Raw genomic sequence first — 27,733 nt, 5'->3', positions numbered from 1 at the left:
ATCTCTGTCGTCATCAGACTGGCCTGCATCTAAGGAGAGGCCTTGCTGAGTGCTGTGGCCTCTAGCAACAGCATGTGAGGAGGGTGAAGGAACCCTATCAAGGTGTGAATGCGCAGTTGAGGGCCTTTTGGAGGCTGGGGGTGGGACGTCTGCATTATCCCGTATGGAGGGAGAATGCCTTTTGGATCCCCTGCCGCTTGTCAATTTTGTAACGAGCTCCCCAATCATGGTCTCCTTAAGCTGTTGAAACACAGCAGGAGAAAGCAGATCAGATAGGGACAACTGCGGCTGTTGAGGCATTGCATTAGAACCAGGCTGGAATGGGGGTTAATCTGCATGCATTGAACTGGAGAATCGTACCTCCTTAACTCCTCATCTTCAGATGAAAGACGCTCCAGTTTCCTAGGCCCCATAGGAACAAGGCGGGGGGGTTCTGGGGAGCGTGAAGGCCTTGTTGCCGAGAGGACCGCAGTGCTATTGTCAGGCAGGTCATAGGAAGCATCCACTTCAATAAGTGCTCTTTTTTGTTGTAGCGCAGAAGCGGCCTGAAAAACGGCAGGTGAATGCCTATCCAAAATGGCGGCCGCCTAGTGTCTGTCACACAAAATGGCGGGTGCCGCATTGCGAGCAGCCGAAAACGGCTCCACTAAAGGCCCCTGCTGTAAGGAGGTAAGTGGAGGGGACTCACTGACTCTGGCAAGCTTGTGGGGAGCGATGGAGTCCATCTGAGAAGAGGTGCCCTCGAGGCGGTCGTCTCCGCCAATAAGCAGCTGCTGCTGAGCATTGGCGGGAATCTGAGGCTGGAGGGAGCTGACTGCAGGAGGCTGAGTACTGCCCTGCCTTTTTTGAAGATTTTTTCTTCTTGGAAGAATAAGATGCCGTCTTCTTCATGTCTTGCAGGGAGCGGAGGGCAGAAGAAATGAAAGTGAAACAAGAAGGACAGAGAACTACTAAAGGTAAATAAAGTATAGTTTTTTATTATTATAAAACAAGTAGAAGAAGAGATAGCTGGAAGGCAGACACGAAAAACGTGGAATATAGACAAAGGGAAGAGAGAAGCTAGGCCATAAAGGAAGACATCAGAAAGGGTGTGCTCCGAGCTGAGACAGGAAAGAAAACTGAGCCTCAGCAGGAAGGGAGGAGCAAAAAACATTTCCTGAAGCATTTCCTGTCTTTGAGCTGTAGGGGGAGCTGTAGTACCCACGTGCAGACCTCTCTCATCCATGAGAGAAAATAACATACAGTTTAAAAGTCTTGAAAGGATCTGAAGACTTGGAACATTTCTATGCCATTTGTTGGGAATCCATCTGCAAACAATCTTTAAAGTTGTTTGCTTGTATCAATGCATGAAATTTGTACGTCATAACTGTGATTTGTTAAAAAAATGCTCCTCTATTAACCTTATTCAACTGTTAAAACTAGATGAGTAGCTCTGTAATGTGATATTGAAAACAATTATTCTTTGATGTGTACCCCGTAATTGTATTTGTTTTATTTTCTTTTAAATTCAATAAAATCTTTTTTAAAAGAGAATGTGTAATAGGACTTTAAGATTGTCAATGAATTTTGGATATTTTTTTCTGTGATCCATTTGTGAGATACTGATGATGTTTTAAATTTAAAAATAACTGTTTTCAAAGTAGTGCTCGCTCATGGTCCCATCAGCATAAAGATTTCTGCTTGCACAACAAGACTTCTTCTCCCTTTCATTCTAGGGGCCCCCATGTCAGGACTCCTTCTGTATCTTCCACCCTGTCATGGTCCTGGTCTCTTAATGGTTCTCTCACTGGCCCTAGCAAAGATCTCTCAAGATCCCACTGTTAGCCAGCACCACCTGTCACTCCCTATAAACAATATTGCCTTGAGACTGTGCCTTAGTCTCTTCCTGGCTTATTGCTACGTTGTGTCTGGGTGCACTTACAGGCCACAACCCCCCTGTATCTTTGTGCCTATAAAGATTACAGCCCTGGGTTGTTTTGGATACCTGATGATGTTACACTGTCTCTTCACCACTGCCACCATTGATACTGTTTCCCCACCTTGGTATATGTCCTGCCCACCCTTCTGGTCTGTGAAACCCAGCCGAGGATCAGGCATTTTGGTAAACCAAGAACTATTTTTTTTTTACACAGGGAATAACAAGGTTACTTAAAGGTTCAGTCAACAAGTGTGTGGTTTCATAAGATGTGTTACTCTTTATATTTCTTAGTCATAAATAACCTGCCTCACTACCAGTCTAAATCCAATCCACCCAACAACCCTCTCCAAAAACTCCTCTCAGAACTCCAACCCAGAACAACTGTCATCCTCTCATTTATACTTTCAGGCACCCAGACGCTCAGCCAGTCATCACACAACATTCTTCAGCATTCCAACCGATGTACTCCTCCCTCCCTCAGTCTACTTACCACACATACTCTAATAAACCCGCACTTACCATATTTACAGTAATTACATTTACAGGGGCATCACACCCCACCCCTCTGGAGCAGATTTGGAGATGGGGGAAGTCGCACAATTGGAATATTGCACTGAGAGGGCATGGTAGTTGGATGGATGCAATCCTGTGTAAACTATAAAATGCTTACTGAAAATCTGTAGTAGCTATTGCTTGCTTGAATAATTTTTAGAGTAAGAGATAATATATATTTAGTTTGGCAATGTGTATTTTGTTTTTAAATTCCACTGAGAAAAGTAAGAGAGGTCTTAAGCCTAGATGCTGCAATATATGCTCAGAATAAATAAAACAAATTTTAAAATTAGTGTTCAAAGTATTTCAAATCTTTCCACATCAAACATGAATTGTGTGTATTCTAAAAGCATGAAGTAGAATTCACAGTTCTGTGTTTTTGCAAGGTGACTGGGAAAGAATCTCACCCTTTTCCTCATTTTGTGTCTTGACTAGTTCAAAGTTCTGTTTCTGAACACAATTCAGAGTGCTGGTTATGACCTATAAAGCCCCATACAGCTTGGGTCCAGGCTATGTGAAGGACCCCAAGATCATCAGGGGAGGCCCTTCTCTTGGTCCTGCTATCCTCACAGGCATGTCTGGTGGGAACACAGGAAAGAGCCTTCTCAGTGGCTGCTTCCAGGCTCTGGAACTCCCTTCTTAGGGAGTTAGACTGGCTCCGTCCCTGCTGTCCTCCTGTCAGCTGGCAATGACGTTCCTGTTCTAACAGGCTTTTGGGAACTGACTGCAAGGGCTATTAAATGGGGTGCTATTTTTATTGATTTGCAATTGCGTTTTTAAATCATTGTTTTAATTGGTTTTAATTTTATATTTGTTTTAACTTCTGTATGTTTTAGTTATATGTTTTTAACTGTATTTGTTTTAATTTTTGTAAACTGCCTTGAGTCCCAGTTCTAGGGAAAAGGCAGGATATAAATGAATAATAATATGACATTATTTGTGATAAGAATTAGGTTCTGTTACTTTCAAAAGGACTTGCAATGCAATCCTAGGCATATTTTATCATAAATAACCTCTATGTGCATCGGATTAGGGTCATGCCATAGCTTATTGGTAGAGCATTTGCTTTTCATGTAGAAGGCCCATGTAAAATCCCTTGCATCTCCAGGTAGGGCTGGGGATGTTTTGTCTGACACTCTGGAGAGCCACTGCCAATCACTGTAGACAATAGTGAGCTGGATGGATCAACGACAGCGTCCTGTGTTCCTATTTTGAGTCTAGCTGGATTGGAACCACAATTGTTATGTTTTTCCCTTAAAAATTCAAAGTGTTTAAAGATATAGTGAAACGTATATGAAGTGAGTTTCTTGGCACTGATTACTCACCTCCCAGCCTCTTAAATACAAGAATCATTGAGAATTTGGTGTGTTTTAATCAGTTGTATCTAATTAAGGGATAAGAAATCTGTGTATGTGCATACACAAAATGCTGAGATTTCATCATTCTTAAATATCAAAATTTCAAAGGGCCCTAATCCTAAAAGAATTATAGCCAAAGATTTTAAATAAACAGTCTGAGGCCCAGAAATACTTAATCCATCCCTTTTTTCCCCTTCAGGTAAAGCTGGTGCACAAAGGGGCTATTCTGAGATGTAGGAGTGAGTGGGTTGCTTACCTCATCCCTTGCCTGCCATTATCTTTGTTCAAAACCATTCTGTTTACAACTGCTTTTCCTTCCACTAGGCTTTATGTAAACACCTACATGACTTTTTTTTAACCACTGCATGGTATCAGCTAAAATGTAAATTGATCTTTTAAATTATATTACATTAAGCATACTGACCCTATATACTGTAAAGGAAATTATTTATTTATTCAGTTTATATCCTGCCCTTTCTCCTAGTAGGAGCCCAGGGGGGCAAACAAAAGCACTAAAAACACTTTAAAACATCATAAAAACAGACTTCAAAATATATTAAAAAACAACCACCATTAAAAACATATTAAAATAAAACATCTTTAAAATATTTTTTTAAAAGCTTTAAAAACATTTTAAAAAAGGTTTTAAAAGATATTAAAAAGCAATTCCAACACAGATGCAGACTGGGATAAAGTCTCTACTTAAAAGACTTGTTGAAAGAGGAAGGTCATCAGTAGACACGAAAAGGATAACAGAGATGCCACCTGTCTAATATTTAAGAGTAGGGAGTTCCAAAAGGTAGGTGCTGCAACACTAAAGGTCCATTTCCTATGTTGTGCAGAACGGACCTCCTGATAAGATGGTATCTGCAGGAGGCCCTCACCTGCAGAGCGCAGTGATTGACTGGGTATATAAGGAATAAGACAATCTTTCAGGTATCCTGGTTCCAAGCTGTATAGGGCTTTATACAAAAAAACCAGAACCTTGAACTTAGCCCGGTAGCTAATAGGTAGCCAGTGCAATTCTTTCAGTATCGGAGTGACATGTTGGCAATAACCTGCTCCAGTGAGCAGTCTTGCTGCCACATTTTGCATCAGCTTTTTTGCATCATTTTGCAATCATGCCTCAAGGGTAGCCCCACATAGAGCGCATTATAGTAATCCAATCTGGAGGTTACTAGTGCATGGACAATAGTGGTTAGGGTATCCCTGTCTAGAAACAGCCACAGCTGTCTTACCAGCTGGTAAAAGACACTCCTAGCCACGGGGGTCATCTGGGCCTCTAGCTACAAAGATGGATCCAGGAGCACCCCCAGACTACGGACCTACACTTTCTGAGGGAGTACGACCCCATCCAAAGCACGCAACTGACCAATTACCCAAACTCGGGAATCACCAACCCACAGTGTCTCAATCTTGCTAGGACTGAGAGTCAGTTTATTGGCCCTCAGCCAGCCCACCACCAAGTCCAGGCACCGGTCCAGGGCTTGCATGGCCTCTCCTGATTCAGATGTTACAGAGAAACAGAGCTGGGTATCATCAGCATACTGCTAAGACCATGCCCCAAATCTGATGAGTGCTCCAAGGGCTTCATATAGATGTTAAACAGCATGGGGGGACAAGATGGTACCTTGCGGCACCACACAGCACAACTGCCGGGGGGACGACGACGAAATACAATCGCCCAATGCTATTCTCTGAAAACGACCTTGGAGATAGGATCCCACCGGTACCTTTCCTTCAAAGTCCAGCTGAGCCTCCAATTGCATTCCCTGTTTGGATCCAGATGTTTGAAAAATAACTGCTTGAAGCTAAAGACAGAAATCTCTGAAGCAAGGAAATGTCCATTGCTTATCTACTGTTTTGGGAGTTGAAGGACAGCATATATTTTACACACTCCCTCTTGATGATAAATATGAGACAGCATACATGGCTTTAAATATTTTTGTGTGCCAAAAGTGAATGTAGTAGCTAATCACTACAAATTCTGTCAGCATGAACAGAAACCAGGTGAGTCTACAGTACATTATATTGCTGCTCTAAGAGATTTAATGGGCTCCTGTAATTTTGGAGATATGGCAAGTGAGATTATTAGAGACCAGTTGGTTGAAAAGACAACTATGCCTTGTACATGTGGACATCACCAGATAGTCAATATAGGAATCAAATTATATAATTGGAAACAGAAGATGGAGAAGTTCCATACTTTCTGCAAAAACAAGACCAAGAGCAGACTGCGGTATAGATCATGAACTGATCATATTGAAAATCAGAGTAAAGCTAAATAACAACAACAAAGCACTCATAATGCCAAAATACAATTTAAAGAACATCCCAGAAGAATATAAAGATCAAATAAGGAACAGGTTTGAGGCTTTAAACTTAGTTGACAGAGAACCAGAAGAACTATGGAATGAAGTCAGAGACGTTATCAGAGAAGAATGCAAAAAGACAATACCTCTAGTTAAAAAGAGAGAAAGACCTCAATGGATGACTGAAAAAACTCTTCAAATGGTTAAAGAGAGAAGGAAAGCAAAAGCAAAAGGAGAAAGAAACACGGTCAGAACCCTAAATGCAACAATACAGCGACTAGTACATAGGGACAAAGAGAACTATTACAGTAGTTACTGCATAGAAACAGAAGAGAACAAAAAGGGTAGAACAAGAGCCCTGTTCCAAAAGATTAGAAAAATGAAAGGGAAATTTAAACCAAGAGTAGGGATGTTGAATAATCAACAGGGGAACACACTAAATGACCGAGATGAAATAAAAGGAAGATGGAAGCAATACACTGAAGAACTCTATAAAAGAGATGCCAGGATGACAGATTCATTCACGGAGGAACCATATGATGAAGAACCAGAAATTTTAGAATGTGAGGTGAAAGCTGCTCTTAAAATACTTGCAAGAAACAAATCACCAGGAATAGACAGCATACCAATAGGGTTGCTACAAGCTACTGAGAATGAATCAGTCCAAATTTTGACTAAAATCTGTCAAGAAATATGGAAAACTAAACAATGGCCCACAGACTGGAAGCGTTCCATATACATCCCAATTCCAAAGAAAAGGGATCCCAGGGAATGCAGTAATTATCAAACTATTGCCTTAATATGCCATGCAAGTAAATTAATGCTCAAGATTCTACAACAAAGGCTCTTACCATATATGGAGCAAGAAATGCCAGACGTCCAAGCTGGATTTAGAAAGGGAAGAGGTACCAGAGATCATATTGCAAACATACGTTGGATAATGGAATGGAGCAAGGAATTTCAGAAGAAAATCACCCTGTGTTTTATAGACTACAGCAAAGCCTTTGACTGTGTAGATCATGAAAAACTATGGAATGCTTTAAAAGAAATGGGGGTGCCACAGCATCTGATTGTTCTGATGCGCAACCTATTCACTGATTCATAGGGTCGCCATAAGTCGTAGTCAACTTGGAGGCACATAACAAAAACAACAAACTGGTTCTGCAGTTTCGATATTACCTGAAAGTTTATTTGAATTACTTTGGAAATGTGTCACTTACAAAATCAGAATTGCAGTTGGTGTGTTATTTGAAGAACCAAATGCCTGTATGTGGATGTCTGCCTGTAAGAGTGACGTTTGGGCCATGTTGTGCATCTGTAGAGTTTTATATTGTGCATAAGGGCATTCCTATCCTTGGCAGGGATATATTTGCTGCACTGGATCTTAGAATAGTTGATGGACAAGTTGTTTCTCCTCAGTTAAGTGTTACTGCAGTGCAAACACAAATTCCCATCCAATTGAAAGACGAAGGTGAAGGTAAACCTGGTTGTGCATATGAATTTATTCATAAAGTTATAATGAAACAGAATGTGATACCTGTACACCAAAAGTTATGTTTACCATTTGCAGTGAGAGATGCAGTATCAGAAAAGTTTCAGAACTTAGTGCAAAAGAATATTATTGAGGAGGTTGATTGCTCATAATGGGTTTTACCTATAGTAGTGGCAAGGAAGAAAAATTGTGGTATCTGCCTTTGTGTAGATTTGAGGGAGCCAAATAAAGCCATTGTGATTGATAGCCACCCTCTTTCACATATGGAAGTCATTGTAGAACTTTGGGGAGCAAAGGTGTTTTCTACTCTTGACTTGCAGACTGCATATCAAGTCATACTGCACAGAGATAGTAGAGATCTTACAGCATTTATTACACATGGTGGATTGTTTTAAATATGCCCCCTGTGGATTGGCATCAGCATCTAGTGCCTTTCAAAAAATGATGTCATCAATACTTAGGAATGAGAAAGGGGTTCAGTGTTATTTGGATGATATTATTGTGTATGGTAATTCTCCTGAACAGCATGATAGTAATTTGCAATCTGTATTAGACTGTATTAGTGCAGCAGGCTTGAAGCATAATTTGGATAAATATAAGCTTAGACAAACTGAACTTCCTTTTCTGGGACATATAATTTCACCACAGGGGTTGAGGCCTGACTCAGATAATGTGTTACCAATCCTTGAGGCACCTGTTCCTAGAGATATGCAAACCTTGCATTCCTTATTGGGTCTTACATCATGGTATGCCAAATTTATTTCAGATATGGATCTGTTGTGAAGCCTCTTCAGGAATTGTTACAAGGAACTTCAAGTTTGATTTGGACAGCAGCTGCAGAAGTCAGTTTTGAGAAAGTGAAGGGCCTGATTGTAATAGTCCTGCAGTCACATTATTTAATCCTGCATTACAGATGCTTCTGATTATGGACTGGGAGCTGTACTTACCCAACTTCATGGGGATAATAAGAAATAGTTACATTTTACTACTCTTACTGCAGTTACCCAAGACCAGTTTTTAGCTGCATGTCTGGCATGCCCATCCAACAAAAGTTATGGGAATTCTTGACAGGCAGATGGCCAAATAATAAAAAAAAAACTTGACCCTCCTTTGCTGTCTTATTTTAGAATACGTGATGAATTCTCTTTGCAAGGGGGTTACTTATTACGGGGAACACACCAGCTACTTGTCCCAGAGGAATTACAATCAATGTTCATATGTCTGGCACGTGATACCCATCAAGGGATTGTTAGAACTAAACAGAACCTGAGAGATTTGTATTGGTGGCCAGGGATGGACTCCCAAACTGCGACAGCTATAAAATCATGCATTACTTGCCAATTACATGATAAGACAGCAATAACTCATGCATCACCACTACAGCCTGTTCCATTCCCAGACTCTGCATGGGAAAAGATTACAATTGATATTGTAGGACCTTTTGATGCTGCCCCAATTCATAGAATCATAGAATAGTAGCATTGGAAGGGGCCTATAAGGCCATCAAGTCCAACCCCCTGCTCAGTGCAGGAATCCAAATCAAAGATTCCCAACAGATGGCTGTCCAGCTGCCTCTTGAACGCCTCCAGTGTCAGAGAGCCCACTACCTCTCTAGGTAATTGGTTCCATTGTTGTATCGCTCTAACAGAAAGTTTTGCCTGATGTTCAGTTGAAATCTGGCTTCCTGCAACTTCAGCCCTTTATTCCGTGTCCTGCATTCTGGGACGATCAAGAAAAGATCCCAGCCCTCCTCTGTGTGACAACCTTTCATGTACTTGAAGAGTGCTATCATATCTCCCCTCAGTCTTCTCTTCTCCAGGCTAAACATGTCCAGTTCTTTGTCTCTCCTCATAGGACTTTGTTTCCAGTCCCCAGATCATCCTTGTTGCCCTCCTCTGAACCTGTTCCAGTTTGTCTGCATCCTTTTTGAAATGCAGAGACCAGAACTGGATGCAGTATTCAAGATGAAGCTTAACCAGTGCTGAATAGAAGGGAACTAATACTTCATGCAATTTGGAAACTATACTTCTGTTAATGCAGCCTAATATAGCATTTGCCTTTTTTGCAGTCACATCACGCTGTTGGCTCATATTTAGCTTGTGATCGACAATTCCAAGATCCTTCTCACATGTCGTATTGCTGAACCACGTATCCCCCATCTTGTAACTGTGCATTTGGCTTCTTTTTCCCAAGTGTAGAACTTTGCATTTCTCCCTGTTGAATTTCATTCTGTTGTTTTCAGCCCAATGCTCCAGCCTATCAAGGTCCCTTTGAATTTTGTTTTTGTCTTCCACAGTATTAGCTGTGCCCCCCAATTTTGTATCATCTGCAAATTTGATAAGCATGCTCTGTACCTCCTCATCCAAGTCGTTAATAACAATGTTGAAGAGTACTGGGCCCAGGACTGAGCCTTGTGGTATCCCACTTGTTACTTCTCCCCAGAGAAGGAACCATTGATAAGCACTCTTTGAGTACAATTCTGGAGCCAACTGTGGATCCACCTGAAAGTTGTTTCATCCAGCCCACATTTAGCTAGCTTGCTAATCAGAATATCATGGGGCACTTTGTCAAAAGCTTTGCTGAAGTCAAGATGTATTATGTCCACAGCATCCCCACAGTCTACAAGGGAGGTTACCTGATAAAAAAATGAGATAAGGTTAGTTTGGCAGGATTTGTTCTTCATAAATCCACGTTGTCTCCTAGTAATCACTGCATTGTTTTCAATGTGCTTACAGATTGACTGCTTTAAAATGTGCCCCTGAGTTTTTCCGGGGATTGATGGATACCTGAAATACCGTCTTACCCCTTATATACCCAGATGATCACTGCGCTCTGCAGGTGAGGGCCTCCTGCAGATACCATCTTATCAGGAGGTCCGTTCTGCACAACATAGAAAACGGACCTTTAGTGTGGTGGCACCTACCCTGTGGAATTGCTTCCCCTTAAATATGAGGCAGGTGCCATCTGTTATCTTTTCAGCGCCTTTTGAAGACTTTCCTCTTTCAACAAGCCTTTTAAGTCGAGACCTATCCCAGTCTGTGTCTGTGTTGGAATTGCTTTTAATATATTTTTTTAAATCTTTTTAAAAAAACCAATATGTTTTTAACCCTTTTAAAATACATATCTTTAAAGCTTTTAAAAATGTTTTTAAAGTTGTTTTGTTTCAATGTATTTTAAGGTCTGTTTTTATGGTGTTTTAAAGTGTTTTTAGTGCTTTTGTTTGGTGCCCTGGGCTTCTGCTGGGAGAAAGGGCGGGATATAAATCAAATAATAAATAAATAAATAAATAGACGGTAGGCTGACTGGTCTGTAGTTCCCCAGTTCCTCCTTTTTGAAGATAGGGACAATATTAGCTCTCCTCCAGTCATCCGGCACTTCATCAGTCCTCCATGATTTCACAAAGATAATAGACAGCAGTTCTGAGAGTTCTTCAGCCAGTTCCTTCGATACTCGAGGATGCAGTTTATCGGGCCCTGCCGATTTGAACTCGTTCAAAGTGATTAGATATTCTTTGACTGTTTATCAATCTCAAGCTCCAATCCTGCCCTGTCTTCATGTTTCCCGGGAGGGTCATAGACCCTTTTTTGGGAGAAGACTGAGCCAAAGTAGGAATTGAGCACTTCTGTCTTCTGTCATCTGTTATCATTTTGCCATCCTCATTGAGTAGCTGTGCCACCATTTCCTTTCTTTTACTATGGATGTACCTGAAGCTTTTTTGTTGCTTTTAGCATCTCTTGCTAACCTCAGCTCATTCTCAGCTTCAGCCTTCCTGACGCCATCCCTGCAATTCCGTGATACCTGCCTGTACTCTTCCTTTGTTGCCTGGCCTTCTTTCCACTTCCTGTGTGTGTTCTTTTTGTTTTCAGGTCATCTCTAAGCTTTTTGTGAAGCCACATTGGCTGCTTCTGCTGTTTTCCCCCTTTTTTTCCTTGTTGGAATTGCTTGCCATTGCGCTTTTAGAATTTCCTTTTTTAGAAACTCCCACCCATCTTGGACTCCTTTTCTCATTAGGGTCGCTTGCCATGGAACCGTACTTACAATTGTTCTGAGTTTATTAAAACCAGCTTTCCTGAAGTCCAGGGTGCACATATGGCTACTCTCAGCTTTTGCTTCTGTTAAAATCAAGAATTCAAGTATGGTGTGGTCATTTCCCCCCAGAGTTCCTGTAAGTGCCACTTCATCCATAAACTCATCTCTATTGGTTAGAATCAAGTCCAGGATAGCTGATCCGCTGGTTGCTTCCTCCACTTTCTGTAGGAGAGTTATCTCCAACACAAGTTAGAAATTTCTTAGAGGGGCCATGTTTGGCAGAATTTGTTTCCCAACAGATATCGGGATAATTGAAGTCCCCCATTACTGCCTCCTCGAAACATTGGCAATTTGTTTTTCAAAAGTTACATTCTCGTCTTCTCCTTGATTGGGTGGTCGGTAGTAGACTCCAAGCACCACATTCCTTTTATTACTTGCCCCATTAATTTTAATTCATATACTCTCAGTGGAGCTACCAAGCGCATCTTCCTGTATTTCTGTGCAGGAATATATATTTTTAACATATAGCATGACTCCACCTCCCTTTTTATTCCTTCTGTTCTTTTTGAACAGTTTACTGTTGTTATGCTATTACCTTAATGGCTTATTATAGTAAATGTCCTGAAGTAGCTTTTACATTACAAGTCATTTCTGCTACTGTGATTAAATTCCTTTCTGTTGTTTTTAGTAAGGAAGGGAATTTGAAACCTTTAGTAGAGCGAAATGTTATACAGTACATAGGAGATCATCAGCGCATTACCCCCAAGCGAATGGGAGATTGAAAGGTTTGACAGAAGTTTGAAAGACAGTTTGCAGACAGCTAAGTTAGAAGGAAAAGCATGGAAAGAGTTTGTCAGTGAATTTTTACAGGTATATAGAGCTACACAGCATGCAACAACACAGAAATCACCGGCAGAATTATTACATGGGAGATGCATACTAAATTGAATGTGGCTGGAGTTTTAAAATCTAAGACCCTCCAAATCCATCCAGGCAGACCCTCCAAATCCATCATGAAGTTGTTGAGGAAAAATAAAAGAAACCTAAAATGTATAGACTATCGTTGGGGTGCTATGGAACAACAATTTGAATACAGCTCTTTTGTTCGAATTAAGAAACCTGGAATGTTACAGAAGGGAGAATATAGATTTACATTTCCTCGTAAAGTTGTTGAAAGAAGAGGCCCTTATTACTTATAAACTTTCTGATGGTTGTGTGTTGAATGCTTTTTATTTGGCTCCAGCAGAGTATAGAAATTAGGCAGATGAGTGGTCTGTGTTAGATGATTTTTCCATGTTGCCAGCATCGCAGACTGTATCAGAAGCTGTCACAGAACAACCACAGAGTGAACCAGAAAGATGGCTTGTCCGAGTTAGAAGACTACCTACTTGGACTAAGGATTATATTATGTGGATGTGAGAGTATGTGGGTTTCTTATGAGAAGGAGAAATGTAGAGTTCCCTGTGATGTTCCTGTATTAATGTATATATGGTAAGTGCTGTTTGTATAGAAGATACATGGTAAGTGGAATGAAAGAGGAGGGGGGAGTAAATGAGCAGTAGAATGCTGGATGATTGGCTGAGTGTTTGGATGGCTGAGAGTATAAATGGAAGGATGACAGTTGAATCTGGGTGGACGTGAGTGGATTGTTTTGGTGGAGTTGGGAGGTGGGTGTGAGTTGGTGTATGTCAGGAGAGTGTGGAGAAAGAGGGAGGTGGAGTTCGGATTAGTAATAAGTCAAATATCACAGTAATAGATGAAACCATAAGCTTGTAGATCATTATCAAAGTTATCTTGTTATTAATGTTATTTAATAAATACTATTCTGGTTTACCGAAGGCCTGATCCTTGGCTGGGGTTTCACAGACCAGAAGGGAGGGTAAGGTAATAACCAAGGCTGAAGGGAAACAGTAACAAATGGTGGCAGCGGTGAAGAGGAGAAGATAACATTATAAGTATCCAGAGCAACCCCGAGTTATGAGTTATCTGCATTGATACAAGGGGGTTGGGAACAGCATAGGCACGCAGTCACGAATGTAACCGGATAGAGAGACTCAGGCAAGGTCTCTGGGAACATTGGTTGTAGAACGTGACTGGTGGTGCTGCCTAGCAGGGGGATCTATTGAGATCTGTGCTACAGCGGAGAGAGAAACCATAAAAAAGGACAGTCCGGACTGGTGGAGTCCCTGGTGGTGCCTAGTGAAAGGCAGTAGCCACGAGCAGGTAGAAACCTGACAGGGAGAGCCAGGGAAGGACGTCACATTCCCCTTTAAGACCTCTTTGAAACAGCTGAGAGTAATGGCCAGATGAAAGGATGTAGCTCATTAAAAAGAGGTGGGAGCATAGTGAATTATGTCTAGGCCTAGGTATACTTCTTATGCTTGTTTTGCTTTGTACTTAGAATAAAGTTTTTTCTATTACCTACTTCTTGCCTCGCTTCTTGGACACAACAGTATTCCTTGAAACTGTATGATACTAATGTGTGTCTTTTCAGAAAATATGTATGATAAAAGTACTGTATGATTAAAACGAGAGAGAGGTATCTATATCTATGTTGCTATATGACGCTTAAAACTTCAATACGAGAAGGCAATAGAAAATGCAGACACATGCCCCTTCCTCCTCTTTCAAAAGCAGAGATGATCAGTTGGATTCCTTTTCCATTAACTGACCTTGCTCCAGGGTCCTTTAAATTCAAAGCCCATGTATTAGAAAGAAGGCTTAAGTTATAAAATGCTGCTTAAAATATTGTTAAAAGCTCAAATAGGGTCAATCCCCTTAAAAGAGTGTCACTGTTTTATCCTGGAGGGCAGATGGCTTGTATGAACCCAAACAATTATTGGTGGGCAGGAAGATAATAAAAGAATATTAAAAATTCTTATAGATTAGAATGTATTGCAACCCAGAATTTTCCTAGTGAACTAATTTCAGGCAAATTAGCAATCCAAGGAATGGGATCAACCTTCTGTGTGTGCTGATGATGTTCTGCACCAGGAGAGGGGAACCTGTGGCCTTCCATATGTTGCACTCCAACTCCCATCAGCCCCAGACAGCATGGTCAATGGTCAGGGATGACTGGAGTTATAGTCCAACAATATCTGAAGGGCCACATGTTCCTCATCCCTGCTCTACATTTGATGGACTCTGTATTAAAAATGTTCCTTCATTCCAATGCTACATTAAGATACAGTAACTACATTGCTAGTATCTGGAGGATCCTTAATTTTTTCTCCTTTTGAAAACAGTCCTCCCTAATAGTATGTGGATTAGTAGTATGTGGATTATTTGGAATAGTAAATTTACCAAGGCTAAATTGGACAAGGGACATTTCAAAGGGCTTATCTTTTTTTCCTAAAACAATATAGACTGTCGTCTTAAAAAGACTGTAATTTCAGCCTGTGGCAATCAGATATTAGAGCATGAAAAAGAAAATGTTACTTGCACTGAGACACAAACAGTTTGCAATGATCAAACACAACTATCGTGCAGAACTTGCAATGCCACATAAAACTGGCTTCTCTGGATTTCACTCCACTTTAAGGTTTTACATCTTTTGCTATTTGTTATTTATTCAAATCATTTTGTACTTGGCTCTTTAGCCATAAAAGTCCCCAAACCTGCTTACAAATCAATAAAAAGGACAGAGTGTCTGTGTTTAGGGTTATAGTCTCAAAAGGAAAACAAGCAAACTCAAGACACCAATTTCTTAATGTTGCAACTGACCAACTTGGATGGGAACCAGCTGCCCCTTGAGAATTAGCCTGGTGATCTAACCATGTTGGAAGTGGCTGTAATACATCCAGATGTGGTTGACCTTAGGGCCTTGGCCTTTCAGTGCTTAGATGAAGTTTGCCAGGTTCTTGTTAATTCTGTCATGGCTGCTTGACTCACAGAGTTGACTTTACCATTTGACAAAGTGAGGTAAGCACTTCAGGTGGCGAATACTGGGGGGCAGCAACAGCAATCACTTGGCTGTTTCTTCTAAAACTGGGGTCATTCCCCTCTTGGAAGACAGACCTGTGCAAGCTGCACAATGTGCCCTGGACTAGTCCGCTGCCCTATGGTGTAGTAGATGCTATCCCATCACCAGCGTTCAAGTAAGATTCAACTGCCAGTCCAGTCGGCTTCTGTATGTGAATTTAGGAGAGAGGGCCATTTTTTCCTTTGCCTCAGGCAGGCTCTGCACGGGGTCCAGTTGATTATCACCCTTGGAGCAGATGGCCTTGCTTCTCTTCTTCACAAAACAATGGGAACCGATAGCCTGTGGGTGGTGGGAGGAGGCCCAGCTCATCTACAGCAGGATGAAATTGGCAGTTGGATAAGCCAAAGCAGCCTTCACACAGACATACAAGCATTAATAGATCAGAATATGTATGGTTCCACGATAAGTACAGAAACAGAACTAGGGCCTTTCAAATGAGAGGCAGGATTCAAAGTAAGAACACCACCAACCAAGAAAGGAGTTTTAAACAGACCAAATAATTCCCCCCCCAAAAATGGGCTACTCGTCAAAACGTAGCAAGTCAATTTACTTTTCACTTAAAATCCATTTCTATGTTTAGCTCCTGTAATAACAAAGTAAAAAGGAAACAATCAGAACTAAATAAAGACTGGTGGTTGTTTCATATCTGTGAATCAGAGGATGTGGATGCCACAATATACAAAAAAGAAACAAGGTGGAAAAAGGAACCTGCAATCAACTACAAGAAGTATAACAATGAAACCTTAACACCAGTTTCAAAGCAGAAATTAAGTTTAAGGTAGGTGAAAGTGGCAGGAGCCTATGATATGATCACACCATAACTTTAACCATTGCCCCCAAATTATGTGATGTGGTATACAAAGAGATTTGATCATGTATAGTTATTTTATTTAAGACACTTATATGTTCTTTTCCAAACAAGGCAGTTTATATAAAAATTGCAAAAATCCATAAAACAATGCAAAAACATCACAATAAAAACAAAGTGGGACTAACTGCAATAAAACCAAATAAATAGAAGCATTAAGCAGCAAACCAAACCAGGGAAAGCATGGGTAAATACAGGGTTGGTTTGTTTTTATCTGGTGCCTGAAGTGAAGAGTGGACATGCAAAGCACTCCTCCTTAATTATGTAGCTTGTCATTTTAGTCATACTGTACACGCATTGTGCGTATAGGTGGAGGTTAGTACTGAAGATTCTTGGGAATGGAGAAAACCAGTATTCTAGGGTAGTGAGGAAAGTGCCATGGTTCTGGAATTGAAATTAGGGGGTGGGAAGTAGCCAGATCTGAGGAACTTTCCTCTGCCACTTATTCTTTCTTCTGCCCCTTCCACAGCTAGCAAGAGGGCAGTGTAATTTCTTCAGTCTTTAAGTCTAGGAGGTAGTTTACTTGTGTTTGTGTATGTGATAAATAGACAAGTGGACTAGAGACTCCTCCTTAGAAGGAGAGACCCTTTTTTATAGCTTCCCCACTAAAAAGTCCTCAGAATTGCCAGGATTTCTTCATAGAAACATAGTCCTAATGAGCAACCACCATCAAGAACTAACAGTGAAGGATTTCTCAGTTGGACCCACACACCCTATCTCTAGCAAAGGACCACAAAGATAACTTTGGAAAGGAACTGTTTTACTCACCAGAAAGGTTTCTCTGGAGGCACCAGGACACTGCCAAGTGGGTATTACCTTCCTCTCCTGTTGCTTGAGGCAGGAAAGAGTTAACACTCCAAACGGCTCTCACCGTAGCTCCTCCCATGGAGTGCCAGTTCGCCACCTGGCCAAGCTTGAAAGTATTACACTTATAATACTAACAACATCATGACTCAAAATAACATTGAATTTTCTGAAGCCAACATGAAAGATGCTAGGTCAGTTCAACTTCCCATTTTCCATGTGTTATTCACCTTCATGTTACATCCCATGGTGGACCTTGGCAGTGTCCTTTTGCCCCCACAGAAACACCTTTCTGGTAAATGGTTCCTTCTTCAGTGGGCACCCAAGGATATTCCAAAACTGACCTTCTATGTGGGTGGGTATGTGACCCTTAATGATCCGGCAGCACCTCCTAAGGAACTCACCTCCCCACGACTGCCTCCACAGATATGTAAATATCCATCTTATAGTGCTTGATAAATCTATCCAGGTTTGCCCAAGTGGCTCCCTGATAAACCTCTTGTAGAGGAACGTTTGTTGAATGTGCTGCATAAATAGCTGCTGCTCTTGTTGAATGTGACACAATACCAGGTGCAGAGCAAGGTAACCCCCTGAATGCTTTGGAGCAGCCAGAGAAGCTCCAGCTAGGAGGACCTCACAAATGGATACCTGGTAATTTATGCAAACAAACCTCCTGCGTGCTTCGAAATCAGCCAGGATAACTCCAACTAGGTGAAACTTCTCATGCTTACAAAGCAATCTCTGAAATATTGCGATGCTACGAGAACCTGCTGAGTGCCAGTAATCTGAAACTTAAGCTGTTGTTTAAATGAACACAAAGGAACAGAAGGCCTGGTAGCCTTAATTTCCAGTTAGACAGGGATTATATAAGACGCATGTGTTTGTCTTCAATTCTGTTGCCTACATTCTCAAGACCGTATAAAAAATTATCTACCTGTTGAAGACAAGGAATAAAGACAAGTTAACTTACCCGTAAAACATACATTAAATTTGCTACTGAACTTCCTCGAGGGAGGAAAAGAAACAGAATTGCACGTGTGTAAACCTTAGCCAAGTTACTAAGTTGTGGTTAATTTGTTCCAGCGGTTGTAATAATGATCTATAAACTGTTATAAATTGACTATCAGCACCATTCCAAAAGTTCTTTAGTTAATGAACTGAAAACCCTGGGAAAATAATAGTGAATATGTCACTGCAGAGGATAATAGTGAATATGTGGTTGCAGAGGGTATGGCTGCAGCTTCATAGAAACCTTAAGAAAAACAAGCTTATCTATACTTATTGTTTAATTATTGTTAAGGTCATCCTCTAGGGGACCCTTCAAACTCCTCAAGAATCAGTAAGTTATATGCAATTATAAATTTCTTCAGTTATTAAGGACTGCAGCTGTTCAGAACAGCAAATTTGGACTATGTGTTGCTACTCTTGAAAAGTACTTCCAAATAAAAAATACCACAGGGCCATCTGCTAGAAATAACCTTCACATTCTCATGAAGCTCATGAAAAATGGAAATGGACTGCCTTCAAGTCGATCCCGACTTATGGCGACCCTATGAACAGAGATTTCATGGTAAGCGGTATACAGAGGGGGTTTAAAATTGGCTCCCTCTGAGGCTAGTCCTCCCCAGCTGGCTAGGGTCTGCTCAGCTTGCCACAGCTGCACAAGCCAGCCCCTTCCTTGTCCGCAACTGCCAGCTGGGGGGCAACTGGGCTCCTTGGGACTATGCAGCTTGCCCATGGCTGCACAGGTGGCAGGGCACGTAACCCCTGAGCCACTCACTGTGGGAGTGATCTTTAGCTGGCCCTTGACACCCAGGAGACACGAGAGGGGATTTGAACTCACAGACTCTGGACTCCCAGCCAGGCTCTCCTCCCCACTGTGCTATACTAGCTGTTATGAAGCTCATGAGGTAACTGATATTTACTTATATGCCTCTGGCCCTCTAGAGCAGCCTTTCCCAACCAGTGTGCCTCCAGATGTTGTTGGACCACAATTCCCATCTTTCCTGACCATTGGCAATGCTGGCTGAGGCTGATGGGAGTTGTGGTCCAACAACATCTGGAGGCACACTGGTTGGGAAAGGCTGCTCTAGAGGAACCAACAGACTCTCTTCTGCTGTTGCCCATGAAAACACACTGGGGAAGTGAGGGTCTGGTCTCTAAGAAGCAGCGGTGAGCTAATGCCTTTGGGAAAAGTTGGGAAGTTCTCCTCAGAGTACCATCCCATTTCTCTGCCCAAAGGACCAATATTCTGTTGTGTTCTGAGGGGAAAAACCTAACAGTCTCCACAGAGATGTCTTTATAATCCTTCAACACTGTATGAACATTCTGGGGTCCAAATAACCCTGAACTGGCAACTTTTAGGATGGGGAGGAAAAAACAACCAAGGCAGATGGAGAGATGTTGACCCTTGTAGCTGGATCTTATGCAACACTCCTGAATGACTAATGTTACAACCCTATAATCACTGACTGGCATTCCCTTATTATATGTTATCGTCATCGTCATTATCATTTTCATTTTATTTGCCTCTTGCTGAGGGACTCAAAGGTTCAGGGGGGTAATAACGGCCATCAAGGCAGTCTGTCACAAAAGAAAAAACACATTAGCGTATGCCACTGTGACCTGACCAGTTTCTGAAATAGAGGAGGAACAGAAATAGCCCATCCTTGAGACTTGTATCAGGAGCAGCAAACACCCCTGTGAAATAGAAGGGATGGACTTCGCACATGGTGCATTGTGTCCAGGACTGTCGTGGCCTTAAAAAACAGTAGAGAAATATTTGGGATTCTAAATGAGGATATAAACCAGCCAGACTTGAAGAGCAAGGCGAAAGCAGTATTGCTCAAGTCAGGCAGGAAAATGAACTGACACTCTGTGGGAGGGGCTAAGGTGAGAGTCCTTTGGAGTGTTAACTCTTTCCTGCCTCAAGCAACAGGAGAGGAAGACAATACCCATTTGGGGGTGTCCTGGTGCCCACTGGACAAGTTAACATCTCAAGGTTACTCTGATGCGCTTCAGCCTATGGAAATTTTAAGTCCATACTGACTTCCAGCTGCCCCAACCGCACTCACTTCCAATCCACACTGAAATGCCTTCCATTAGTGAGGTATCATTACTGGTATTTTTTCACAAACACAGCTGCTCACAGAATACACTGTGTGAAACACAACACTGTAACTCCCTTGTTTATAATACTATTCCATGCTACATGCAACTACAAATTGCAATGAAAAGTGGGAGCGTTAAGTCACATGGGAAGTAGGTGGTGGCTGAAAAATCACTTTTAAAAAAAATCACATATACACATGAGCACCTGTGCAGACAGTTAATGCAAGTTAATGGAGAGAATGAACTTTCGTTAACTTGCATAGGGGGTAAGAAGAAATAGATCTCTAGAAACAAATGGGTGGGATCTCATGCCCCCAGCAAGGACTTCCTAGCGGATGCGTGGGCTTCTGCTCCCAGCCTTTTCTGTGGTTCCAGCCCTTTGTGTTTAATAACGACCTGATCTGGGTTGGATTGCTGGGGGCAGAGGAGCTGTGCTGCTGGGACAAGGATGCAGGTAGCTACCCCATATTCATAAATAATTCCTCCCACAATCATATTACATGACTCATGGTCAAGCAGAAAGCAGTACCGGGGGGAAAACCTGTGAATGTGAGCTGAACTTTGGCGTGCCATGAATTCAGCATACACTGCCAGATGCACATGATGGCTTCCGCATATGCTGCAGCAAGAGAAAAATAATATGGTCAAGGGTCCTCTTGCACTTGGCCACACAGTGAAGTTGACACATGAACAGGCCATTCGCATGACAGGTTTTGTCACAGACATTTTGCAATAAATAGTGACAGATGTAAAACACCCTTTAATATACATTTCATTGTTTAAAAACTATGGCTGTGATCCAAAAGGGGGCATATGCATACTGTCAAATGTCTCTGAAAATTACCCCATCCCTCAGACAAGCAGATGAAAGAGAAACCCTGGGGGAGATGCTACTTGTGCACAGGAGGCACTTTCCCTTTATAAGCTGCTCTTGTATGAAATCCCCAAATGGCTTTTGGAACACTGTGGGGAGAATGCAGAGGTTGACACAGCTTTTCAAAGCAAACCTTAAAAGAAGTTGGGCACTATCTCTGTCCATTTGGACTATGGTTTATATGCTATATTACAGACATTCAACAAGTCACTGAAACAAACATCTCTGATAAAGCCATGGGAATTCTTGAGGCTACACAATCACTTGATAAAGACAATTTTACACAATCGTTTTAAAAAATGAATTATACAATTGGTAAGTGAAAGTAGTTATATAAATTGTCATTTTGATTACAAGTTCCAATAAAAAAAAAGAAATAATACTTTGGAATTCCCAGGTATGAGGACAACTAGATCTTCAATCAAAGCAATTCAAACTGAGGCTCTGGTTTGCTAAAGTTTTAAGATCTCACTGTTCCTGATTGTATTGATCACTCTCTGCCAAGGTGTGTTTTATCGCAAATGGGTTTTTTTTTGTATTTTTATGTACTCCACTGAGAGAACTTTTGGTAATGCAGCAGCACAGAAATACCATTAGCATAACAAATAAATGTGGGAAAATGAAGTTCAAATCTCTCCCATTCAGTTACAAGTTCAGCAGGTAGCCTTAGGGAAGGGTACTGTTTCAATTTAATCCACTTTGTGTAAAGGTTGTGAGGTTGAACATCTTGAAAGAACGGCAGGTTACAGATGTAATAAGTAAATATGCCCCTAGGAAACCACTGGAACACAGATACATTATGTATGTCATGGTTTGTGTACTATACAAAAGTGAAATAAATTAGTCACCACACCAGGAAAATAAACTGCTTGGGGGCAAAAAATAATTTATTAGATTCTTGGTTTGCTTGATCCAGGATTCCAGCTGAGGTAAACGATATTTTACACAAATAAAATAGTTGAAATGGGGTGACGCAGATAAAGCATTCTATGGTGTGCTCTTTTTGCTCCCTTTGAGGATCCTGATTACACACTGTGTCAAAACCATAGCCACACTCCATATAAATCACCTTTACGAGGGTGAAGCTCGAAGGCTGCAAAGGAGGGCGCAGCTGGAAACTCTCTCTGCCACAGAGCAATCTTCAGAGAAAGTTCCAGCTGTGCCTGTTGTTCCCTTACTCACACTTAAGTGATTTATTTGGACTCTAGCCAATACTTACAGGTGGGTAGTAACAGAGACCAATTATCTTTTGTATTTACTGAACTCTATGTGCTAAAGCATCCTCTTCCAGGGGAGAGATAAATCTAAGAGCAGTCTTTCTCCACTTTTTTTCCAGTGGGAACTAATTGAGCGTGCAGCATCCCCAGCTACACAGATGGCTTTACAGACCTTTTTTCCCTGTAATTTTTCCCCTAATTAAGATAAATACATACAATAACGTTCAAGTCCTTAAAGCTGTGCGTGCCTTATCAAGTATTTCTTTTCTGATCTTGGGATAATTTGGATGTGCTTCTAAAACCTGTGGGGAAAAAATATTAAGAGTAAGTTGGAAAGTTATGTCTTACTATAGACTTAAACTACTTGTTTTACAGTTTTTTTAACAGTCTACTGTTATGTATCTGGAGCTATTTCACAACAGCAGATGTACTGTATATACCAGAAAACATGCCATCAAATGCAGAATGTTATGTTTAATTATGTAATGTTTGGTTTCACTCTGGAAAAGTGGTTTATTCAGACAGCATCTTCCAAATATATATATCTGAAAATACAATGCTTAAGAATTTTGGATGAGTAGCTTGTGATTTTATTTTTGCTTTATTACCATATGATATTGCTTAAGTACCATATAAACCCTCAGACTATTAGTGAATAATTTTGTATATAATAGTTTACCATATATCTGGAATATAAAATTACAAAGCAACAAAAACAAATCAAATATTTGAAGCTAAGAAGTTATAGATTTACAGAGAAAAAATAATCCCAGAAAATACATGAAATCATTTACAGAGGAACTGCTGTGGGCTGCCAGTACTAGGACTATTATGCTAAACTTTAATGCAGGTGTGGGGAACCTTTGGCCTTTAAGATCTCATCATCCTTGGCCTTTGGTTGTGTTTGCTGGGACTGATGGATGCTGTGGTTCAGCAACACTGGGAGAGCCAAAGGTTCCCCACACCTGCTTTAATGCTTTTCTTTCCCTTTTCAAAGAACCCACAGATGAAGAAACACATCAGATGGAGTTTCTCCGCATTTGTTAAAACAATTTACCTTGTGACAAACATTGATGGCATCAATGTATCTCTTGGCTTTCAGGTAATTAAATGCCAACTTGAAACCTGTAAAAAAACAGTACGTCACCTTTTTTTCATTGGGGAAAGGTTTATATACAGAAGTAACTTTTTCTTTTCATGTCATCCTAGGATTTTACAAGGGGAGCTGTGATAGCTTATGAATATCTGCTGCAGCCTTTTTGTTTCAACTGGGCTCCCTTGAGAGGAAGGGAAGGATAGAAATCTAAATTTAAAAACCTATTAACCACAGACAGCTTTGGGCAGAGCGCTGCAGTGGATCTTTCCAGTCTAAGTTGCACAGAATCACCTAGGCTCTGTGGTATACTTGTGTTATAAAGTGCCTGGTATAGAAATGGGGGCTGCAATGGGTAGCCCCGGCAAACTCAGTGTAGTCTCTCTCTCTCTCTCTCTCTCTCTCTGCTCAAACCAAGTGCTTCCCCCAGTTTGGTCTGGAGTTATGAAGGCCGGGGGAAAAACCTGGAAAATTTTAGGAAAAAACCTCCCCCCTTTTTTTACTCCCCCTCCCAAGGCTTTAGAAAAAACAGAAAAAAATATTTTCCGCAGGCCTTCACATCTCTACAGCGGCCACAGGTGAGCAGAGGACCCAACCCTAATGTGGGTGGGGTTTTATTTCTTTATTATCATTATTTTTACCCCGCCCTTTTTCCAAAACTGGAACTCATGGCGGCTTCCAGATAAAAGAACACACATAATTAAAAACATACAAAAGTCTAGATTAAAATCAAATTAAACAATTTGCAGTATTAAAACCATTCATACATACAGTTAAAATAATTCAAACTCAGTTTAAAATAATACAGTTAGGCAACAGCAATGCAGCACCCTTCAAGACCTGTCCTTAACAGCTTTCACTTCCAAAGGCTTGTTGAAATAAAAAACTCTTTGCTTGCCGATGGAAGGACTGCAAGGAGGGGGCCATTCTTGCTTCCCTAGGAAGGGAGTTCCAAAGCCTTGGGGCAGCCACTGAAAAGGCCCTATCTCGCGTCCCCACTAGTCGTGCTTGTGAGGACGTAGGTATTGAGAGAAGGGCCTCTCCTGAGGATCTCAGGGCCCGGGCAGGCTCCTATAGGGAGATACAGTCTGACAGATAGCCTGGACCTAAGCCATATAGGGCTTTATAGGTCATCACCAGCACTTTGAATTGTGTCCAGAAACAGAGTGGCAACCAGTGGAGCTTTTGTAACAGGGGAGTCGTATGGTCCCTGTAACCAGCCCCAGTTAACATTCTGGCTGCAGCACGTTGCACCGACTGAAGTTTCCGAACAGTCTTCAGAGGTAGCCCCACGTAAAGCGCATTACAGTAATCTAAACGGGATGTAACTAAGGCATGTGTCACCGTGGCCAGATCAGATGGCTGAAGGAACGGGCGCAGCTGGCGCACTAATCTTAATTGTGCAAAAGCACTCTTGGCCACTGCAGAAACCTGGGCCTCCAAATTTAAAACTGAGTCCAGGAGCACACCCAAACTGCGAACCTGCGTCTTCAGGTTTTCCATTTTCTCTCTTCCTGCCACCTTGGTTCCCCCCCCCCTTGCCACTCACATGAAATTAGGCCAAAGGCTGCAGGTTCCCCACCCCTGGTGTATGTGACCATGCTCTCTGGCCCCAAAGCCAATCAAAGGAAAATGATCTGCTGGGCTTAGGAGATGAATGCACTAGGCCACATCAATTCTCCTGAGCAAAAACGCAAGCAATGGCATTGGGACAAGGGGGAGGAGAACTTGGTCCCCCTTCTTTTTGGCCTTCACAGCCAACATGGAGGCCTTGCTAAACATAAGAACATAAGAAGAGCCTGCTGGATCAGGCCAGTGGCCCATCTAGTCCAGCATCCTGTTCTCACAGTGGCCAACCAGGTGCCTGGGGGAAGCCCGCAAGCAGGACCCGAGTGCAAGAACACTCTCCCTTCCTGAGGCTTCTGGCAACTGGTTTTCAGAAGCATGCTGCCTCTGACTAGGGTGGCAGAGCACAGCCATCACAGCTAGTAGCCATTGATAGCCCTGTCCTCCATGAATTTGTCTAATCTTCTTTTAAAGCCATCCAAGCTGGTGGCCATTACTGCATCTTGTGGGAGCAAATTCCATAGTTTAACTATGCGCTGAGTAAAGAAGTACTTCCTTTTGTCTGTCCTGAATCTTCCAACATTCAGCTTCTTTGAATGTCCACGAGTTCTAGTATTATGAGAGAGGGAGAAGAACTTTTCTCTATCCACTTTCTCAATGCCATGCATAATTTTATACACTTCTATCATGTCTCCTCTGACCCGCCTTTTCTCTAAACTAAAAAGCCCCAAATGCTGCAACCTTTCCTCATAAGGGAGTCGCTCCATCCCCTTGATCATTCTGGTTGCCCTCTTCTGAACCTTTTCCAACTCTATAATATCCTTTTTGAGATGAGGCGACCAGAACTGTACACAGTATTCCAAATGCGGCCGCACCATAGATTTATACAACGGCATTATGATATCGGCTGTTTTATTTTCAATACCTTTCCTAATTATCGCTAGCATGGAATTTGCCTTTTTCACAGCTGCCGCACACTGGGTCGACATTTTCATCGTGCTGTCCACTACAACCCCGAGGTCTCTCTCCTGGTCGGTCACCGCCAGTTCAGACCCCATGAGCGTATATATGAAATTAAGATTTTTTGCTCCAATATGCATAATTTTACACTTGTTTATATTGAATTGCATTTGCCATTTTTCCGCCCATTCACTCAGTTTGGAGAGGTCTTTTTGGAGCTCTTCGCAATCCCTTTTTGTTTTAACAACCCTGAACAATTCAGTGTCATCAGCAAACTTGGCCACTTCACTGCTCACTCCTAATTCTAGGTCATTAATGAACAAGTTGAAAAGTACAGGTCCCAATACCGATCCTTGAGGGACTCCATTTTCTACAGCCCTCCACTGGGAGAACTGTCCGTTTATTCCTACTCTCTGCTTTCTGCTTCTTAACCAATTCCTTATCCACAAGAGGACCTCTCCTCTTATTCCATGACTGCTAAGCTTCCTCAGAAGTCTTTGGTGAGGTACCTTGTCAAACGCTTTTTGAAAGTCTACTATGTCAACTGGATCACCTCTATCTATATGCTTGTTGACACTCTCAAAGAATTCTAATAGGTTACTGAGACAGGACTTTCCCTTGCAGAAGCCATGCTGGCTCTGCTTCAGCAAGGCTTGTTCTTCTATGTGCTTAGTTAATCTAGCTTTAATAATACTTTCTACCAGTTTTCCAGGGACAGAAGTTAAGCTAACTGGCCTGTAATTTCCGGGATCCCCTCTGGATCCCTTTTTGAAGATTGGCGTTACATTTGCCACTTTCCAGTCCTCAGGCACGGAGGAGGACCCAAGGGACAAGTTACATATTTTAGTTAGCAGATCAGCAATTTCACATTTGAGTTCTTTGAGAACTCTCGGGAGGATGCCATCCGGGCCCGATGATTTGTCAGTTTTTATATTGTCCATTAAGCTTAGAACTTCCTCTCTCGTTACCACTATTTGTCTTAGTTCCTCAGAATCCCTTCCTGCAAATGTTAGTTCAGGTTCAGGGATCTGCCCTATATCTTCCACTGTGAAGACAGATGCAAAGAATTCATTTAGCTTCTCTGCAATCTCCTTATCGTTCTTTAGGACACCTTTGACTCCCTTATCATCCAAGGGTCCAATTGTCTCCCTAGATGGTCTCCTGCTTTGAATGTATTTATAGAATTTTTTGTTGTTGGTTTTTATGTTCTTAGCAATGTGCTCCTCAAATTCTTTTTTAGCATCCCTTATTGTCTTCTTGCATTTCTTTTGCCAGAGTTTGTGTTCTTTTTTATTTTCTTCATTCGGACAAGACTTCCATTTTCTGAAGGAAGACTTTTTGCCTCTAAGAGCTTCCTTGACTTTGCTCGTTAACCATGCTGGCATCTTCTTGGCCCTGGCGGTACCTTTTCTGATCTGCGGTATGCACTCCAGTTGAGCTTCTAATATAGTGTTTTTAATCAACTTCCAAGCATTTTCGAGTGATGTGACCCTCTGGACTTTGTTTTTCAGCTTTCTTTTTACCAATCCCCTCATTTTTGTGAAGTTTCCTCTTTTGAAGTCAAATGTGACCGTGTTGGATTTTCTTGCCAATTGGC

General features: G+C 41.6%; 1 protein-coding gene and 1 long non-coding RNA gene across 2 annotated transcripts in view; one reads left to right on the top strand and one right to left on the bottom strand.

Annotated features, from left to right (window-relative positions):
- Nucleotides 1-18: 18 nt before the first annotated feature.
- LOC133376450 (uncharacterized) lies at nt 19-8,722 on the top strand. Its single transcript, XR_009760479.1, has 4 exons — nt 19-102; nt 539-669; nt 901-956; nt 8,399-8,722. It is a non-coding gene; the product is annotated as an uncharacterized LOC133376450 (long non-coding RNA).
- A 12,738-nt stretch (nt 8,723-21,460) lies between these two features.
- Nucleotides 21,461-27,733, bottom strand: part of TTC21B (tetratricopeptide repeat domain 21B) — a 66,816-nt gene continuing 60,543 nt past the window's right edge. Inside the window, exons 28-29 of the mRNA XM_061608583.1 lie at nt 23,575-23,642; nt 21,461-22,819 (exon numbers count right to left, since the gene is read on the bottom strand). Of these exons, the coding sequence (XP_061464567.1) occupies nt 22,742-22,819; nt 23,575-23,642 (146 nt within the window). The 3' untranslated portion in view covers nt 21,461-22,741. The remainder of the gene's footprint in view (nt 22,820-23,574; nt 23,643-27,733) is intronic.

This window comes from Rhineura floridana, chromosome 2 (genome assembly GCF_030035675.1).
Source record: "Rhineura floridana isolate rRhiFlo1 chromosome 2, rRhiFlo1.hap2, whole genome shotgun sequence".
Lineage (NCBI taxonomy): Eukaryota > Metazoa > Chordata > Lepidosauria > Squamata > Rhineuridae > Rhineura > Rhineura floridana.
This window is presented reverse-complemented; position numbering and strand designations above follow the sequence as displayed.